At 36.7% G+C, this 20,460-nt stretch overlaps 1 protein-coding gene across 12 annotated transcripts in view; it reads left to right on the top strand.

The window, feature by feature from the left end:
- OtopLa (Otopetrin-like a) overlaps window positions 1-20,460 on the top strand; it is a 349,564-nt gene that overhangs the window by 142,469 nt on the left and 186,635 nt on the right. For all 12 annotated transcript variants that reach the window (XM_069819334.1, XM_069819330.1, XM_069819342.1 and 9 more), the window contains exon 2: window positions 14,982-15,137. In XM_069819334.1, the coding sequence (XP_069675435.1) occupies window positions 14,994-15,137 (144 nt within the window). In that variant the 5' untranslated portion in view covers window positions 14,982-14,993. The remainder of the gene's footprint in view (window positions 1-14,981; window positions 15,138-20,460) is intronic.

The following is a 20,460-nucleotide window of genomic DNA, read 5'->3' as shown; positions in this document are numbered from 1 at the left end:
GAGTTGCCTACGTTAACCTTTTGAGTGGGACGAAAATTAATTGGATCCCAATTATGTTGTTCTTCAGTTATCTGGATTCTAGAGGTGTCATATATATAGGCTACATATTATATCAGTTGCCGTCGCTATGAGTCATCGGACAGTGATGGCGATTTCTCGGAGATGTGATTTTAGAACTATAGTCACAGCCGAAACCAGTGACAAACCTGTCACAGCGACAAAAATACAGGTTTCCAAATCACACCCCATTACTACTTTGGAGTGTATCGAGTACGCGCCTCAGATGACGACCGAGGAAGGATGGTCTGCCTGTCAGCATTGGATTTACGAAAGCCACCCGTTATATAACTTACATAAGACATAATGGTCCAATGTAGCCTAAGTGCATTTATCCATCCAGGGTCCGACCTTCGAAAAGACACGCCAAGCTTCTAATTAAGATCATAATAGCTATTTATGCAACAAATTGCGAAATGATAGCGTTTTAAGCATGAGAAGCGAAGATTGTTCACCAAACCGAAGGCGAATGCTTAAAATGCTAGTTTCGCACGTGTTTTATACAAGATTTTTTAGACAGTCGCTCGAGAATCCCTAATATATCAATATTTTAAAGAGAATAAAATTGTTGATTCGTTCTCTCGCAATGGCGAACTTCTGATGTTAAAGACGAAAGAGTATTACCACAGTCTAATATACACAGTCACGAAGCTTGAGTTGTGAGGGTGCTAAGAACAATAGACTGTGCAGGTACTATTTCGCATTGTCTGTAATGAGGCGATAGTAGCGATCCCAGTGGTTAGCAACTATCTCTGGATGCATATTTACTACGTATTGAGCTTCGTGACTGTATATACTAGATTGTGGTATTACATTCGTATGGGAAGAGATTTCACGACCTTCCGATATGTAGTAGGCTATGGTGATTGTTTTGCTGGTTGTTAGGAAGTTGTTTAAGTGGAGTTCTGCTTGTCATTTAATTTTGGAATTTACAATTATTACAACGAAAGTGATCAATATAAACAAGAAAATGAGTCATTCGAAAGTGAACAATGTATGTATCAAATTTTCAAATGCTGTAATTTCCAGTTTAAATAATTGTGTTGTGTTAAAAAAAAAGTTATGTTTCATTTAACGACGCTCGCAACTGCCGAGGTTATATCAGCGTCGCCGGTGTGCCGGAATTTTGTCCCGGAGGAGTTCTTTTACATGCCAGTAAATCTACTGACATGAGCCTGTCGCATTTAAGCACACTTAAATGCCATCGACCTGGCTCGGGATCGAACCCGCAACCTCGAACATAGACGGCCAACGCTATATCAACTCCGCCAACCAGGCCGACAATTGTGTTGTGAATATTTATAATAAATAAAGAGTTGGAATTTATGTTTTCAGTATTTCTAATTAGCATGCTTAAAAGTACTTTTAGGCACGGAGATTTACTTTTAAGGACGTAAATTTATGAATGCAGAAATCAATGATTTTTCGATACTAAAATGAGAATCGAAAAGTCGTCATTATGAAACGACTGTCTAAAAAACTTATTTAAAGAATAAATGTTCCCTCATAGCTAATATCCATGATTTTCAGGTCTCTTGTGACTTCTCTGTATAGTTGTCACTACGGTGACTCCCATTTTGTTTAACAGAAAGAGAGGTTGACTAAAACCGGCCGGGGACGCACATTGAGGAGTTTCTATCGTAGCTGGTGCTTCACTTCAAGTCCTCTTGAAACTTCTTAAAATTATCTTTTATTTTAGTTCCCTGATTACAGTACGTAAGGGGAGGCTGATAAATGGTCCTGGCTTTAAAGGGGAGATTGAAATTCAGCCTCATCCTTGTCTGTGACAGCGGTTTGTCTGGGAAGCCACACAAGGTGAATTTTTATTATTCCTTCTCAGACAGTCTGGACTTGTATTGAGCTAGTCAACGTATTTTTCCAGTCAAGTGTCCAACATTAAATGTGCAGTTGTTTTTAAAAGTTATTTTCTTAATTAAATTAAAATCAACAACGATATGTTGTAGTCTTACGCTATCGATGAAGTGGCATTGATTTTATGAAACCTCCTATGTGACAGTACAGAAAATAATTTTTCAGGCGGAAGACAAAATTAAATAAATATCAATAGGCCTACACTGATCATCGATAATGTCATTAATGTACATCATATTCATCAACGTTTTCTACTAATTATTTCATATTCTTATGTAGGCCCATTGATTTTTAATTAATTTCTTCTTCGTCCTGAAAAATTGTGTGTACTGTCACATAGGAGATTTCATAAAAATCAACGATACGTAAAATATTTTTGGCAATTCACGCACTATTTGAATAGGCAACCCAAATCGCGCTATCAGAAATGCGTAAACATGCCGGTTTTAACAACTTTTAATATTAAAAGAAAATAAGCCTTAAGGGGAGGCAGAGGCGAATATTTCAAAATCCACAAAATTTATCCGATTTGTTTGAAATTGATCTTGGATAGTAAGTATGTTATTAGTAATGGACATACCAAGTTTCAACTTTCTAAGTACAATAGTTCTGTAAATATTAATAATTTTATAAAACTTTATATCGTTTGATATAAAATGCTCCATGCACCATATTGTAAGAAAATTGCAATATTTCTTTTTATTTATATGTTCAGAGAAGGTATATAAATAATGATAAGTATTAATTTATTATTGGAATAATATAGTAATACAGTTATCTTGGTTTTAATTTCATACTTTTAAGGGCAGAAAATCAAAAACTAACATCGGAATATGAAAATAAAGATAATAAAAATTGAAAAAAAAAAAAAATTCCTTTTTTCTTGAGTTTTGTTCGAAAATTTCACCTCTGTCTCCCCTTAATTGCATATAAATTTCATCATCCCTGATACTCCTTCAAAATGCATCCAACATGAGACTTCGACCATGCTGGATACTACAGTATAACTTGAAGATATGAACTGCACTTCTGTGACACGCTGTATGTAACATTGATTACGCATTTTAGTTCGCTTTTTAAGTGCTGCAATCGATGTATATGGATCACTGCCTTGGCGAGACAAAGTCAAGGGCGCCTAGAGGTTAGGCAATGTTCAGAACAATAAATGTAGACGAGTGAAGGTACTCACTGTATCAGATGCAAGTGCAAACGAATGCCCCTCTCTGCTCTGAGGCATGAGAAAAGTATAGTTTTCGAAAGGAAAATTCATTATGTCGTCACCAACTTCTTATTCCGTACAAACTAGTAAAGCCAGCAACTTTTATCATTGTCTTTATTAAATAAAATTGAGGAGTGTTTGTGGAAAACGATAGGCCTATACAGTGTGTCCCGAAATTATTACTCTGATTTCAGAATGTTATTGCTTTCCACTGACGCCACTGATTTCAAAGTTTTGGTGACTATGTGCTTCAGTTCCCACTTCCTCCACTAGGAGCGCTGCAGCTACTAAATATCTGAAATGGCTTTGCTACAGGAAAAGGCACAGTACGTACTGTACAGATTTCACGAAAGGGTCCCTGCAAGGGGAGTATGATCGCATTTCAGGAGAAGAGCCGAGTAAGAAATAAGAGTTTTTCCCTGCTCTTGCAACCAATCCCCCACACGGAATCGGCCGGCCAATGACCGAATCTTGTTTGTCCCAATCGGTCAATGACACTATCCCCATCCACCTGCTCCTTCAGAAGCGTTGAGTTACTAACTTATCATCTCCCCTTACTCTGCAAGGATCATACCATATGTGTACTTGACTCAGGTTTGCAGAAGGTAGTTTCTCTTAAGTGGAACAAGTTATGTACAATTGAAGACTAGTTCCAAATGATAAATTTTTCAAGAAATGGAAAACAAATCTCAGATGTTATATGATGTTTATTTGAACTCCTCGGAATAAAGATGTAGCAAACAAAACTACAATTGAATCACTAAATTCGAAAAGGGAATAAGTCACCTTCAGTTAGTTCTGAGAAAAACACAAATAAGTTCTGCACACAGCGAAATATAAACAAATTGCATTGAAAATATTTCTGTGAACCAATCATGACCACACAAGATATTTATGTAAAAAAATCGTATATTTCTCAATTTAACCTGCCCTATAGAAACAATTTTTGTGTGTGGACTTGTTCCCTTTTCATATCTAACGAAATGTATTGTAAAAAATATTAAATTATCTCCATTATTCAAATCAAAAGCTTTATTGTATACCGATTTATGAACAACAGTAGAGTGTAGTACATAGAGACATTGAAAGCTTTCGGTTATTACATAAACCAAAAAAACTTTGTGTGGGGACTTGTTCCTCTTTCATATCTAACGAAATGTATTGTACAAATATTAAACAAAATGTATCAGACAATGTGTTGCATAGGCCTTTTCTACAGGCAGATTGGGAATAACATTTTTCCTTGGCAAGAGCTCAAATGTATGAGAGATCAAACCATCAATGTTCTCATATGCCACAATTCTGCCAGGATATGAGCTCTCATACACACACATGAAATAATGTAAAATATTAAAATTTATCATTTTATGGGTGGGGATGGTTCGTCCAATGGACTCTATTAAAAATGGATTCTTCTTAAAGTATCGTGGCCACCAAACTTTGTAGTTGGTAGTGAAGTTCGAATTCAAGTGACTAAAATTTCCCAGAGAACTAGATTCAGCTATGAGCTTAGTGTAATCTATTGGTACGTACACTCTGTCTTCCCTTCGCAGCTTACGCTTTATGACACCGAAATCCCTAACGCATGGTAAGAAAGAGTGCCCATGTACTGGATAATACTGAACTATTTTACAGAACCTTCCAGTGGCAGCTAATGTTACTAAGAAACGAGCTACTGTGTGATTGCGATTTTGTTCTGGAGCACTGTCTGTAAATACATATAGATATTTCACATTAATAGGAATATTGCTTTGAATGTAGTCATTCAAGAGAGTGCAAACCTCATTGGACCCTTTTCTGCCGAGACCCTCATGATACGTGTAGACTTGGGATTTTCCTGTTTTAAGATTTTTTTATACCAAACACAAAACACCAGAGTTGTCTAAAGTAAAATATCTCTTGGACCGGAATGTGAGGCAACACTTTCTTCGTTTTGCAGGACTTGAAGAAGTACTATTTTCATCGTTTGACGCCATTTTACTCATGATACATATTTTTCCTCTAGATGGCAGGAACAACAAACTTGAATTCCTTATGAGAAGGGAACAAGTCGTGGACTAAGCCCCTTTTCAAAGTAAACATGAAAACTAAAGTGTTGAAATCTAGACTAAGGAGATGCGGGACCTGTTTCCTTTTCATGCAGAATGAAAGAGCATGCCTAAATTAGTATGACTACAGTCTTAACTCATTTTTGCCAAAACTGTGACTTATTTCCTTTTCATATTTAGTGATTCAATTCATGTTTCAGGAGAAAGGAAAATAATTTCTGGTGTATATTTCATTAGGCCTATATTTACGAACAGAACCATTTGACTAATTAAGGATAGCGTACGAGTTTATTTAGCTATTTAACGCAATAATTTGTCATAAACAATCTTAGGAAGTTCGTACCAAAATATTGTTTTCAGGTTGAATGCAGGAGGCATATAGATCTATTGCATTAGCATACTATACTCTGTTCACATAAAAATTCACAGTATATCCGCAAAATGGGTGGATGACTTGAATCAGTACATTAGAGAGCAGTTTAATTATGTACTAATGTTCGCAGTGTTGTGCAATGTAATGAGCGGTTTTCAACGCGACAGAAGTTAAATCCTCCAATCACAAGGAGTTGAATACAATACTTAAAGAATTTGCTGGTAACCATAGTAACAAATGGAGAAACACTTTACTGGAAATTATGTAATGTGGACATTTAATCAATACCCTTACGATTATGGAATGATGGAAAACCTTGAGGAAAACCTCACCACAAATTACTCTCTCACGCAAACGGGGAATGAACTCAGATCGCCACGTTAGAAGGCACAGAGGCTGACACTCTGTCATGGACAAGGCATTTCACGAACTTTTCAAACTGCCCTAAACCATCACGCCATCACAATAGGACAAACACAAAATAGACACACCCGGTATATATGGAAGAGAGATAAATTTCTCTGTTCTTACCATGTATCGAATTTGAGGCAACAGAATTTGTGGACGGAAGTGCCATCAAATATAATAATAATAATAATAATAATAATAATAATAATAATAATAATAATAATACTTTATTACCAGAACAAATATGGGAAATGCCTGTTATTATTCGGTTGAGAAGCTTTTATCATCCAGTCTGCTGTCAAAAAATCTGAAAGTTAGAATTTATAAAACAGCTACATTACCGGTTGTTCTTTATGGTTGTGAAACTTGGACTCTCACTTTGGGAGAGGAACATAGGTTAAGGGTATTTGAGAATAAGGTGCTTCGGAAAACATTTGGGGCTAAGAGGGATGAAGTTACAGGAGAATGGAGAAAGTTACACAACACAGAACTGCACGCATTGTATTCTTCACCTGACATAATTAGGGATATTTAATCCAGACGTTTGAGATGGGCAGGGCATGTAGCACGTATGGGAGAATCTAGAAATGTATATAGAGTGTTAGTTGCGAGGCCGGAGGGAAAAAGACCTTTGGGGAGTCCGAGACGTAGATGGGTAGATAATATTAAAATGGATTTAAGGGAGGTGGGATATGATGATAGAGACTGGATTAATCTTGCTCAGGATAGCGACCAATGGCGGGCTTATGTGAGGGCGGCAATGAATCTCCGGGTTCCTTAAAAGCCAGTAAGTAAGTATTGCCAGAACAAAGATACATATTGATTTTTTTATATATAAGAACTCTCTAACACCCCCAGAAAGAGTAAGTTACATACTCGTGCTCAAGGGGTATTCCACATAAGTTAATATTAAGACATTTTATTGAATAACAGAGTAAAAAGTAAGCAAAGAAAAAAAGAAAAAAAACATATCACAATAATTGAACTTTAAATTTTCTCTGTTCACAGCAATTTTTAATAGATTTTTAAAAATAAGGAGCCTTAGCAAATTGTATATTTGGGAATTTATCTATTATCATGTTATAAAGCCTTGACCGAAGTTGCTACTGTGATTATATGCTACAGTTGTAGTACATTAGGAAATGTCAAGCATATGTCGTCTGATCTTTTGGTTTTATATTCATGTGAATATAAATTAAATATGTTTCGGTTTTTATGTACGAAATTCAGTAATACATTGTTATAAATTTGATGGAAGTCAAATACTTTAAATTTTGAACACAGCAGCTCTGAAGGATAATCAAGAGGTTTATTAAGACAGCCTACCTGGGATCTGAGAAAAACCTCACCACAAATTACTCTCTCACGCAAACGGGGAATGAACCCAGGTCGCCACGTTGAAAGGCATAGAGGCTGACACTCGATCACGGGCAAGGTATTTCATGAACTTTTCAAACTGCCCTAAACCACAACGCCGTCACTTCAGGACAAACACAAACTAGACACACCCTGTATATATGGAAGAGAGGTAAATCTCTTCGTCCTTACCGTGTATCGAATTTGAGGCAACCGAATTTGTAGCCGGAAATGCCATCAAATGCAGGAATATATGGGCCGGTTTCTATAAATATAACTCGTAAATTTATATGCGAGGGTAAATGTATTGATAAGTTGGACAGCCTACCTGGCCGTGTGTTAGCTTTAACATAAGACGCGGTGGTCGATCGCATGCGCCCGTCTCATCTGCGTCACTCATGTGTCTACAGAGGGCGCTGTTTTCTCACCCCGCCACTGCTTTCAATAATGCAAGGCATGGCCTGCTGATCAGTCCAAGAGGAGAGCATTATTTTGAGCAACACTCAAAAGTGTACCACGCCTGCATCCTCGGCTTTTCACGTCTACAAATCCGCTGCAGAGTTCACATAAAACAGCTTTGTATGACCTATATTGTATCTTCTCTGTCTCTTTAATCTTATATACGATGTATTTAATCTATTCTTACTGTTTATTTACTTCTCCACTCCATCCTGAAGTTTATCTTTATTATATTATGTTAAGGGGAGAAGATGGTATTTTTTGGTGAAAAATGAGTAAATTAAAAAAATATATATTTAAAATAATCTGTGATACGTGTGGATAACATTTTGTGAGTATTTGTGCCCTTATCGGATGTTGAGTCGACATATTTAAACTTCCTGTTGTTATGGATTTTTAAATCACTCGCCCACTTTTATTGTTGTTTCCGGTAAATTAAATTAAAAAAAAAATGTCTTCTTTAAATACCCTTTGATATATGTGGAATGCATTGCATAACATTTTGTGGGTATTTGTGCCCTTATGGGATGTTGAGACGTCATTTTTAAACTTCCTACGCTATGGATTTTTAAAACACACGCTCGCTTTTATCAGTTTCCAGTAACTTCATTTTTTTTTTTTGCTACATTGCCAGACAAAAATGGATATAATTTCTGAACTATTAAAGATACATGCATGAAATTTAGAACACACATTCTTTAGACTATTAGAAAACCTTTCTCTGTAACAGAATTTTGTTAATTGATTTCATTTTAAAAATACGTCTGTTTGTTTGCAAGAAAGGAAATCAGAAAATTGGTATTAAATTTTAATTGTTTATTTTACAAACGTAGGGACTAATATCAAAATTCTGTTACAGACAGTTTGTAGAAAATGCTTTTGCAAATACATTGCAAAAAACTGTTTGAATCTATCTTTAAAAACTGTTTAGATATATCGGTTTTAGTACAATCCTGCATTGGGTATATATTTTTTTTTTTCAAATTTGGGCCCCCAAATAATTTTTTTTTTCGAAATATTTTTATTTGGTTGAGTTGCCACAGCTATGAGCTCTCTACATACAAAAAATTAATATTTTACACCAAATAGGAAAAAAGTTTTAAAAAATACCATCCTCTCCCCTTAAGGGGTTACATATGTCTTCGAGGGTAAAAAAAATAATTTTTGTTTTTTCTTATAGTACCAGTAATTTAATAAGAACTTTTAGCTTCATAACTATGAAATAAATTTTAAGATATACAGTGTTGCCACTGAATGAGCAATACTGTGTTTAAGTATCGCAGATATTTTTGGCCCATGAAATTTTAAATGTTAAGCAAAGAAGCGAGTTTTTTTACCCAACTTGCATGTTGACTCCGAACCAGCTGTAGCCTGCTAATCACTGACACTAGAAGTACACTCACAACTCGTGTAATTAGACCTATAATACCAATAACTGCACGTGAACACCTTGTTTCCATTAATGCACCAGTAGTGTTATTATTTAATACCCTATTGAAGTAGTGGAGATGTATAATATCAGAATCGAGTATTTTAAACTTCCCGCATCTTGCATAAACTTCTTATGTAAACTTGGCAACATGCGTTCACGTACATGCCGTGCTCTTTTCATGGAGGTTACAGGAATTACACGCATGCGCGGGAGAAAATTGTCTTTCGCTGGCCGCTTATAACTCGTCAAGAGCACAAAGCGTGTAGATGTCAGCATTTCTCACTGTCGGAGCATTTACTTTATGTGGGTGTGTGTACAGTGCTGCTACGAGAGTGTAATTTGTGAATTACTATACTTTAGTGTTAGCATAATAGCATAGTTTGGCTTTCAAACACGTGCTGGCTAACTGTGGTAGTGGTATGAATTTAAATATCTGTATGGTGGTGTATATTATTTAAGAATAATATTTACGGGGATGTATTTATAGTCATCACTCTATGCGAATTGGATTACATTACTGGTATAGGCTGTAGTGTATCAGTATGTTGTGAACCAAAATATATTATTGAACACACGCTTTTGTAAATAACGGCACTGTGGTATGTATTAATTTTTAACAAACGTAAACAATGAACTCTGTTCAAGCAATTTTGAACAGTAGAGAACTGAGTAAACTGACTTACCAGGAAAAAAATGAAAATAAAAAGACTGGCTGGGTTACAGGCTCGGCGCCAGATAAGCAGAGAAAAATGGCGAGAAACGCCACGTTCATAGTTCATAGTGCTTTAAATCCCTCTTTAGTTGCTGAGGGTAGAATGGGAAGTGGGTAGACGGGTAGGGTAAGAAATTTCATAAAATATTAGTACTAAGAGAAAAAGTGAAAGGCGATTGCCATGTATCATTTCCAAACTCTGAGATTTTCAGCTATACTGTGATACGCAATTGGTTTGAATTTTATTTTTTCTTCTGTCTTTTTTGAAGATAATAAGGTTCTTAGGAAAATATTTGGGGCTAAGAGGGATGAAGTTACAGGAGAATGGAGAAAGTTACACAACGCAGAGCTGCACGCATTGTATACTTCACCTGACATAATTAGGAACATAAAATCCAGACGTTTGAGATCGGCAGGACATGTAGCACGTATGGGCGAATCCAGAAATGCATACAGAGTATTAGTTGGGAGGCCGGAGGGAAAAAGACCTCTGGGGAGGCCGAGACGTAGATGGGAAGATAATATTAAAATGGATTTGAGGGAGGTAGGATATGATGGTAGAGACTGGATTAATCTTGCTCAGGATAGGGACCAATGGCGGGCTTATGTGAGGGCGGCAATGAACCTTCGGGTTCCTTAAAAGCCAGTAAGTAAGTAAGTCTTTTTGAAGGACCACAAGGGCAGAACTTGAGGACCACAGGTGGTCCGCGGACCATAGTTTGAGAAACGCTGATCTGGACAGTCGGAAAATTTTCCGAAAAAATATAGCGGAAAATTTTCCCAATCAGACAATTTTCTTATTTTCCTTCTCACTAGTTTTAACGCAGTGTTAAAGCCGCACCTTATGCACAACCTGCAACACAACTGGTCACGTAATTTATGAAGTGTTATTAAGTTAAATAATGACAATAGAATCTTTTTAAGGATAGTAGTAAGTTGCCTGCTACGTTACAATTTGCTCTGACATTCATAACGGGTGAGGTTCAGTAGGTAGGTGGACGTAGGGGGCGTTGACGTTTTTCGCCCAGGGCGCCAATTGCTCCATGGCAGCCTCGCTCTCGGTTACTGCACTTCTGTTGCTTCGAAGCTCGGTAATTGCCACGGAGAGTTATGGCCATAGCGTTCCACACCAGAGATCCCCTTCCCAGTGAACCGTGGGTTCCTAAAGACTGTTGCATCACTACCGTCTGCTCAGATCTTCCTCAGACCTTGACAGTCTGTTGCAACGAAATGCTGCAGTTAAGTGTGAGAGTTAGAAATTTCGGTCTGCTAATTCGATTGGATGTTACACAGTGGCGTAGCGTCAATGTAAGCTAAAAAGCTTAGCTTCTCCAGTTAATGATTTCATAATAAACCTGCAGTTTGTGAACAAAATTATTTATTAATTTTAATAGAATTTATATTTACGCGTTAAATATTGTGATGCGCCAGCTCAGGATGATTTGTGATGCAGCAGTGAACAAGAAGCCTGCACACACCAGCTTCCAATCTCCTCCACTGAATTACAAGCAGACTGGTTTCTTTCACTTATTCTTCTGTGTAACCCACCCCGCAGATTTTCCATCCCTTTCTGACTAACTACCCTGGCCGCAAGGCTCGCAAGAAGCTAGCTTTTACATTGAAAATAATGTAGTTTCCGAGTTATCCCTTTCGTGAGTTGTGTTCAGTTGAAGTGTTAGTGTTCATTCTGGCTGATATAATAAATAATGAGTGAAATAACAGTTCCTGACACCAATTTACTTGAATTTTTAGGACAATTCTATTATCAAGACTGACTTACGAACAAAAGTGTGATTTAAAAAAACAAATGACCGCCCTTGCTGTCAATGAAGGACACAACCAAAAGACAGACAAGTACTTACGTAATGATACTAATACTGTATCTATTGACCGTTTATATTGTGATTTCTCTAAGTATGACAGGAAGTGAGCTAATGTTATACGTATACGTGTCTATTTGTTAGAGATACTGTATGTGTAAACCATGAAATCATATTTTACTACGTACCATTTGACGTCATGCATTATTGGTGTTACGAGGTTCCAACCAATCTTCGGACTGCTGACTTGACACTAACTACTATTTATTTTAAGACTATATTTTTGTAATACGTTTTCTCAATTGTACATGAAAGACAACTTGAGTTAGCTTCCCCTGCTCAAAATTTCATGCTACGCCACTGATGTTACATACTCCGAACAATCAGTGTCATTGAAATGCACTATGGGAATGATGATTGATTCAAAGTGTAGTCTGTAGGATGTCAAAATGACAGAAATTTGAAAACATAATGTGATATTGTGATATTTATTAATTTATTTAAATAAAGTAGTTTGTAAACTTCTTTCTCGTTATGCTCCTTTTTTCCTTCTCCGTATCTTCTATTTCTTTCGTTGCATGTTAGCCCTGTTAGGTCTCCCTAGACCCTTCTCGCCCTTGTGTTGATTGGTTGTCATGGTATTAAATAACTAAACGTGATAAAGTCAGTAATTTTATTACTTGAGTGTGTTCGAGTATGCTTTTTAGGTGACAGTACACTTTCTAATAGATCCATAAATTATTTCTCCCGGAAGAAGTAGGTCTACTTTAATTAGACTGGAAGTTTAATGCGATTTTGTAACTTTCCCATTGTTTTTATCCCACCGATATTGATGGTGGGGCATTTTGAATGGTGGGTTGACGACGGAAACTGTGCTGTCCTGAAAATCTGCCCATACTTCATACTCGTAGGATTCTGGATCCGGGTTCCGGAGGTGTAAAACTAGTCCACCTGCCATTCAACTAATGTTGTGACTTATCGGATATAATGACTGGAATTATTGCATTTGGTGACCTCTCCTATATAAATTTATACGTCATAAACATGTCAAATTTAATAATCTCTTTGAAGGTTAGTGTGTACCACCCACATAGCCTTCACTTCAGCTCTCCTTTCTGTTAATTGGATGACACATGCATCTCCTTGTTCGTTTATGGTTTAAAATTTCCAAGGCCTGCGATAAGGTTCATAGTTTGAGTATATTTGCAGTTATGGAGGAATTATACAGGATGTTTAATAAGATTAACGAACTTTGGTGGTGAATTACATTAATCGAGGATAAAGATATCCCTTTTATACGCCATAAAACCCATGAAAAGTATGGTTGTAGAGCTCCGATCTTTAATGTCTTCGGCGCTAGAATGAGGTAGTGCAGTTGGCACCATGCTCCCTCCGCTTTTTACCTTCAGGAGAAACTCGGTACTCAGTTTTGTACAGAGTGGAAGTTATATTTATTTACACTGCAAGTGGACAAATACCCGGTGGCAGTGGTAACTTACAATAAAATAACACAATACAATTAATACACAATAATTACAAAATGACACAATAATTAGATTAACATCATTGTATAGAGCACATCTAGTCAAAAAAAGCATTGGTAGACATAACGATTCGCTTAGAGAAGCCAACGTACAATAGTAGGAATGAGCATGATTTTAAAATCAAATGTAAGAAACAGAAAACGGATGTAGGTAAATTCTCATTTTTAAATCTAACTATAAATATAACTGTATATATTCTAACAGTTCATTCTTGGATCATAATAATTGTTGCGGTAACTAAAAATAACTAATTTTTATTTCATATTTTCGGTAGATACCCTCTTAATGAATATGTCTCTTTACCAGAACATAGTACGAAATGGAAATATAAAAATTCGAAATTTCTTCTTTCAAAACGTTGAAAAATTTAAGTATCTTGGAGCAACAGTAACATAATATAAATGGCACTCGAGAGGAAATTAAACGCAGAATAAATATGGGAAATAGGCCTACCTGTCATTATTCGATTGAAAAGTTTTTGTCATACAATAAAAATATTGAAAGTTAAGATTTATAAAACGTTTACATTACCGACTGTTCTGAATGACTTTGAAACTTGGACTCTCAGTTTGAGAAGGGAACAGAGATTAAAGGTGTTAGAGAACAAGGTGCTTAGGGAAATATTTGGGGCTAAGAGGGATGAAGTTACAGAAGAATGGAGAAAGTTACACAACGCAGAACTGCACGCATTGTATTCTTCACCTAACATAATTAGGAACATCAATTCCAAACATTTGAGATGGGCAGAACATGTAGCACGTACGGGTGAATTCAGAAATGCATATAGTGTGTAAGTTGGAAGGCCTGAGGGAAGAAGATGTAGATGAGAGAATAATATTAAAATGAACTTGAGGGAGGTGGGATATAATACTAGGGACTAGATTAATCTTGCTCAGAATAGGGACAGATGACGGACTTAAGTGAGGGCGGCAAAGTCCTTAAAAGTCATTTGTAAGTTTATAAGTAAGCCTGTTAAAATTTTGGAATAATTTACACATCCACAAAACTTTATATTATTTTCTGAAATAGTGCTTCGCTTAGCCTATTACACCTCTATAATATTTTCGACATAGTTTTAAGATCATGGTCCAAATCCATTATATTTCGATTTATGTAAACCAAATTTCAGTTCAAAGCTTCAGTATTCCCTATCATATTTGCAAAGAAATGTCGTATACTAATTTGAAATGCAAATTTATTACGAAATTCGATATGAACCCTAGATCATATATGTAACAGATAGGTCGGTCTTATAGGCTTTTACGTTAACAACTTTTGTCAGGTTTATGACGCTGCCATCTAGTTGTTACATAAGGAGTCACGTCATAATTCCCATATGAATTGCATTAGCGACTGTACTGCCATCTCGTGTTCGTTTACAGCGGATGGGTGGCGATCCTGGCGGTTGTTCTGTTCAAAGTGCTGCCGATTTTAACATAGCGATAAGTTATCTGTTACATATATGATCTAGGTATGAACCTACTGAAAATAATTGGAATTTGAAATTACGCGATTTACAATTTATTTATTTATTTTTTTTTTTTGTATGTTTGGAATTGTTAGGTGAATTAGCAAGCTAACTCCAATATTGTTGTTCAAAAAAGATTTATGAAATAAATGTACATAAATTGTTGAATTTGTGGTATAGATATTCTTTCTAAGAACTTGTTAAATGTTGCAGGAGCCGGACGGAATGCAGCGCTGTCCTTATATCCATGAGATGAAAGAGCGACTGCTCAGCAGCCAAGGTTCGAACCCAGAACAGCAACTGCTGGAAGGAATGGATAAAGAAGTGCTCGAGATTCACGGTGACCCCACAGTGGGCACTGTGGTCAAGGTAACAGCACAGTCTTGCTGAAGGAATTGTCATGTAGAGCAACAGTGGTCAGAATATGATAATTTAGGGAATATGGGACTAAATACTAAGTAATACTAAAAATACTATTAAGTACCAGCAGTTACACCTAATTATGCCCTCTGATTTGACACTGTTTCTGGTTTCTTTTCGTATATCTTGTGTTTGAATTTTGTGTGGTGAATTCAAACACATGGTATTAATATGAATGAATGAATGAATATTCTGGGTGTTCAGTTCAAAATGTGTCATGGTTCGCTGTATGCCTCATGTGGCTAGCCGATGAGCCTAGAGAATTCAGTCTTTCTACACTTCCGCAGAGGCGTATTACCTATATGCCAGAGAAGTTGCCTAGCAAGTACGGCGTTCATTCTGAAGAGTACTTACCGATACGTACGGTGACGCCGGATAGTGGCAGGAATGTGAACTGTTTGGAAACATGTACTGAGGTGAGTTTTTTTTTCTTACTGTCGGGATATGGGGAGAAGGTTAAGACGATTACTTACGTATTTGTTGACATTAACTTCGACGGTAAATATGGACACGGAGGATTTGATTTGTATTGTGGAATGTTGCCGTTACGGATGATAACAAATACCCTACGTACGACTTGCCCGCGCAAAACACGTTCGAAAGAGGTTATGGTAGCACACAGACCGTACAGACCGCCATCTGTTGCTACGACATTCAAGTTATACCGTACACGTTCTCAAGTTCAGATTGAACGCCTTAATTAATAGGCAACTTCTCTGACTTAAAAGCTGAAACTCGCTTCAAATCGCTGACTCACAACAGTGACGTCATGACACACTTTGAAATGAACACCCAGTATTTGTCATTAAGCAATACGTTTTTGGTGAGGCGGCACTTCAGAATTAGTCTCCCCGTTTTACAACGCCGAAGTCATTAGGTCATTAATTGTTTTAATTTATTATTACATTTCTTCCACTCTGTCTTTTCTTGTCCGTCGTCGTTTCTTCCACTACCTTATATTACTACCCCAAATATTATACGTATAACTTATAACTTATAACTTTGTACACCCTTCCTCTATGACACATTTCCCCTCACTTCACATCTCTATTTGTAATTTTAGACCTCACTGCTAATTTTTCCACATTTCTACTTTATTTTAGGTCTTATTTTTCTCTTGGGGAACTCGAAAACTTCAAAACTTCCGAAATTATCATGAACTAGTTTGCAGAAGTCACGAGCTATATTTAACGGATTCATCTAGCCACTAAAATCGTCTCCAATTCAAGATCTAATGCACCGTGCGTAATAAACAAACTGAAAGATAAAGTAGATGCACAGCAAGAATCTTCTTGCCCGTTCAGCTAGAACCAACTGAGGAGGGATTGTATATAGGATGTTACAAAATAACGTTTAAAACGTTTCAGGAATGATAGAGGAGTTAAAAACAAACGTCTGTTTTAAGTGACAAAACTTTAGCAGATGCGCCGTTTTGCCGCAAGATGCCCTGAAGGAATAGATAACTTGACTTCCGTCACAACACACACACTGGTTAGTTCTGTTTGTGCACGACCACCTTGTAGGGCCCTGTCTGTTGCCTAACAGTCTCCATGGTGATAATTATTTTGTTTTTCTACGCGACGTCCAACCAAAACTTTTATAAAATATCCCATTGAACATCAGAGAACGAATATGGTTTCAGCATGACGGTGCCCCTCCACACTTTGATTGTCGTATCAGGAACCACCTAAATACTACATTCCCCGATCGGTGGATTGGCAGGGGTGGGCCGCTACCGTGGCCACCTCGATCACCGGACCTAACCCCACTGGATTTCTTTTTGTGGGGAAACGTGAAATGTTTTGTGTATGAGACCCGTTCGATATGGCAGAAGACTTAGTTGCTCGCGTTGTTGAAGCTGCACATGTTATTAGAGACAATGTTGGCCTTTTTGAGCGTTGCAGACACACCACAGTACGAAGGTACCAGTTGTGCAATGCCTTCAATGAACGGTAGTTTGAACACCACCTCTAAAACGACAGTTGGTCTTGTTCTTTATGGATTATACTAACACTTACATACACAATAAACGGCGGATCTGCCAAAGTTTTCTCATTTACAAAAGATATTTCTTTTTACTTCCTTTATTACCCCTGAAACGTTGTAAAGGTTATTTTTAACACCCTGTATTTCTATTGGTATTCAGAAGTCCTGCCCTCTACATGTTTTTGTTTTTAAAAGAACAAAACGTAAGAAGTAACCGGGAATCGAACCCAGAACTTTTACTCGAAAGGACTCGAAAGGCGCGTCACTAGCCGGTTGAGCTACGCAAACGATAGTATAATGGTAAAGTATGGCAGTATGTCTTGTAGTGACTTTTAATTAGGATTTACGCCCTTCAGAAGCAACTACGGCATATTTTCAAGGTTGTTTCTTATTCTCGTTTTCATGAGCTTCGAATCGAGCTATATTTATTTACTTAAATCCACCACCAACAGAAGCAGGCTTCCAATTACATAGATAAATACACAAAATACGTACTGTAATAAGAAAAAAAAAAACAAAACAAACAACACAAACGAAAGAAAGAAAATACATAACGGTAATAGATGCTAGAATATAATGTTGCAGTTAATATAGTGCCAAGTGTCAATATAATGATGCAAAATTATTTAAAAACTAGAGTAAAAACATTGTAATACACTTCTTCATAATTTAAATATCTAAGAAAATACAATTCTTTTTAATATTGTGTGAAATTTTTCAACTGTTAAACTGAAATCTAATTGAGAATCACAGTTTAAAGACAGAGAGTTGTAAGTATTACACATAACAAACAATGGAGAGTTCTTGAAGAAAACAGTTCTAGGAATGAGAATAACAAAAGGTTGCCTATGATGTAATTGTTTTTTTTTACATTGAACTGAAGGAATTTAAGAAAAATCACAGTTATTCAATATACCGTTAACAGTCTTATAGAGTAAAATTTGACTATTTTTTAATCGTCGAGATTTTAAAGTTTTATAATTAAACTCAAAAAGTAAACTGATTATATGAAATTTTCTTGTCCATTAAAATGTGAAGAGGGTGTGATGAAAAGTTTCCCTTTCAGAAAAACAGTTGGTACAATATTCAATCGGGAATACTTCTGCTGTTTAGAATTATACAAAATATACAAATATCACCACGGCATGGCGCGTCCTCAGATTGCGGATCGAGGAGACGGCCTCCAGATATGGAGGGTAGCTGTGAATATATTGAATAAGCAGTCGCGGACAGCCGATGAGGGGTGGTCCTCCAGCTTGGGGGTTGGGCGAAGGGCTAACAACCCATCACCGTAAAAATAAAAAGCTTGTTACGAATCCTTCAAATAAGCCTCGGAATAGGACTGATTCTCTGGCATGACCACAGCAAAGGAATAAGGCTTTGAGATTTGGTACTTGGAATGTTACAATTTTATATAGAACAGGAGGGGTAACATTAGTAGCAAAAGAACTAGCTAGATATAGAATAGACTTTGTGGGAGTACAGGAGGTTAGGTTAGATGGGAACGGCAGAACACAAATAGGAGATTATTTGTTGTATTATGGGGAAGGAAACGATAATCACCAATTAGGAGTTTGAGAATAAGGTGCTTAGGAAAATATTTGGGGCTAAGAGGGATGAAGTTACAGGAGAATGGAGAAAGTTACAAAACACAGAAATGCACGCATTGTATTCTTCACCTGACATAATTAGCAACATTAAATCCAGGCGTTTGAGATGGGCAGGGCATGTAGCATGTATGGGCGAATCCAGAAATGCATATAGAGTGTTAGTTGGGAGGCCGGAGGGAAAAAGGCCTTTAGGGAGGCCGAGACGTAGATGGGAAGATAATATTAAAATGGATTTGAGGGAGGTGTGATATGATGGTAGAGAATGGATTAATCTTGGTCAGGATAGGGACCAATGGTGGGCTTATGTGAGTGCGGCAATGAACCTCCGGGTTCCTTAAAAAGCAGTAAGTAAGCAAGGGCGACCTACACATGGTCTTGAAGTATACTTGAGCCTATTAATTGACTAACTGTTCGCCTATCTACACGGATTATTATACAGGCTAGCTAGAGACAAGTATTACCCTGCATATATTGACTAGTTTAATCCCCTTCAAATCCTCAGGAGCCAACGATCAGTTCCCGAGGTAATTTACCTACATCTGGCTCCATCCAGTTCAGATAGTGATGATTTTAACGTTTTCCCAGGAGAGGGGAAACGAAATACCGGGAGAACTGAGACCGAACATAACCTAATAAATAAGCCGAAGGCATTTTATATTGCAATGCTTTGTACTCCCATTTACGCATTCATACTATTTCAATTACAGGCGTAATTATTCGTATCCTATGCATACGGATTCGATAAATACTAATGCTGTTGATCGATCAAAATATTTAATCGGTTAACTAGCTATTTGAATTTAATCGATTAATCGAAAAAAAATGTTTTAATATACTGTAATACACAATATCTAACTTGTGTTCGGTGATAAGCATAAGTATTATATGTTGTATATCTGTATATATTGAATCGTTATATTACAAAACAACTATTTTAATTACTTACTAACATATTTATTATGAGGTTTATAATTTATTGTGTCAATTTCTCTGGGAATTTTTGAGACAAACATAAATAACAAAAAGTATGAAGACTCACCTAGTTAATACTGCTTCATCCATGATTTTAAACATGTGAGTGCACTCAAATGCTCCGAATTAAGTGCCGCTCTGCGTTTAGTAACAATGTTTCCTGCTTCACTAAACACGAAAAAAACTTTTCTGTCAAGCAATTCTCCACGATAGTTCAATTTAAATCCAAATGTTTCACAGAGTTTACCTCTCAAATTTTCATATGACATAATGGAGTTTACACTTTTCACAAACCACAGAAAACTGATTTTTTTTCTTTATCAAACTAAACACACAACCTTCATATACAAACTCAGTACAGAAACTGCAACTGCAAAAGTACAGCGGTCGAAACAGAAGACTGGCCCCTATTGTGATCGAATTACCAGATTTTAGAAAAAGAAGAAGGTCGTTACGCTCTAACTTGCACACAGTGTAGACATGGCTATTTTATAAGGTATGAGGGGGACGAATCTCAGAAAAATATGTATTTCATATGCTAGACAGATGAGCTGACAATAAGGTGGAAGTTTTCTTGCAAAACCATAAAACTTAATAAGGGTTTAGCATTGTGTTTCAACTTTCAATAGAGTAGACTAGGTCACTGTCCTTATATCTCCATCTCTTTCTGAAGTGTGTGTGCAAAGATTTTCCCTACGCTCACT

This window comes from Periplaneta americana, chromosome 2 (genome assembly GCF_040183065.1).
Source record: "Periplaneta americana isolate PAMFEO1 chromosome 2, P.americana_PAMFEO1_priV1, whole genome shotgun sequence".
NCBI classification, from domain to species: domain Eukaryota; kingdom Metazoa; phylum Arthropoda; class Insecta; order Blattodea; family Blattidae; genus Periplaneta; species Periplaneta americana.
Note: the sequence above shows the minus strand (reverse complement) of the source record. Positions and strands in the feature narration are given on the sequence as shown.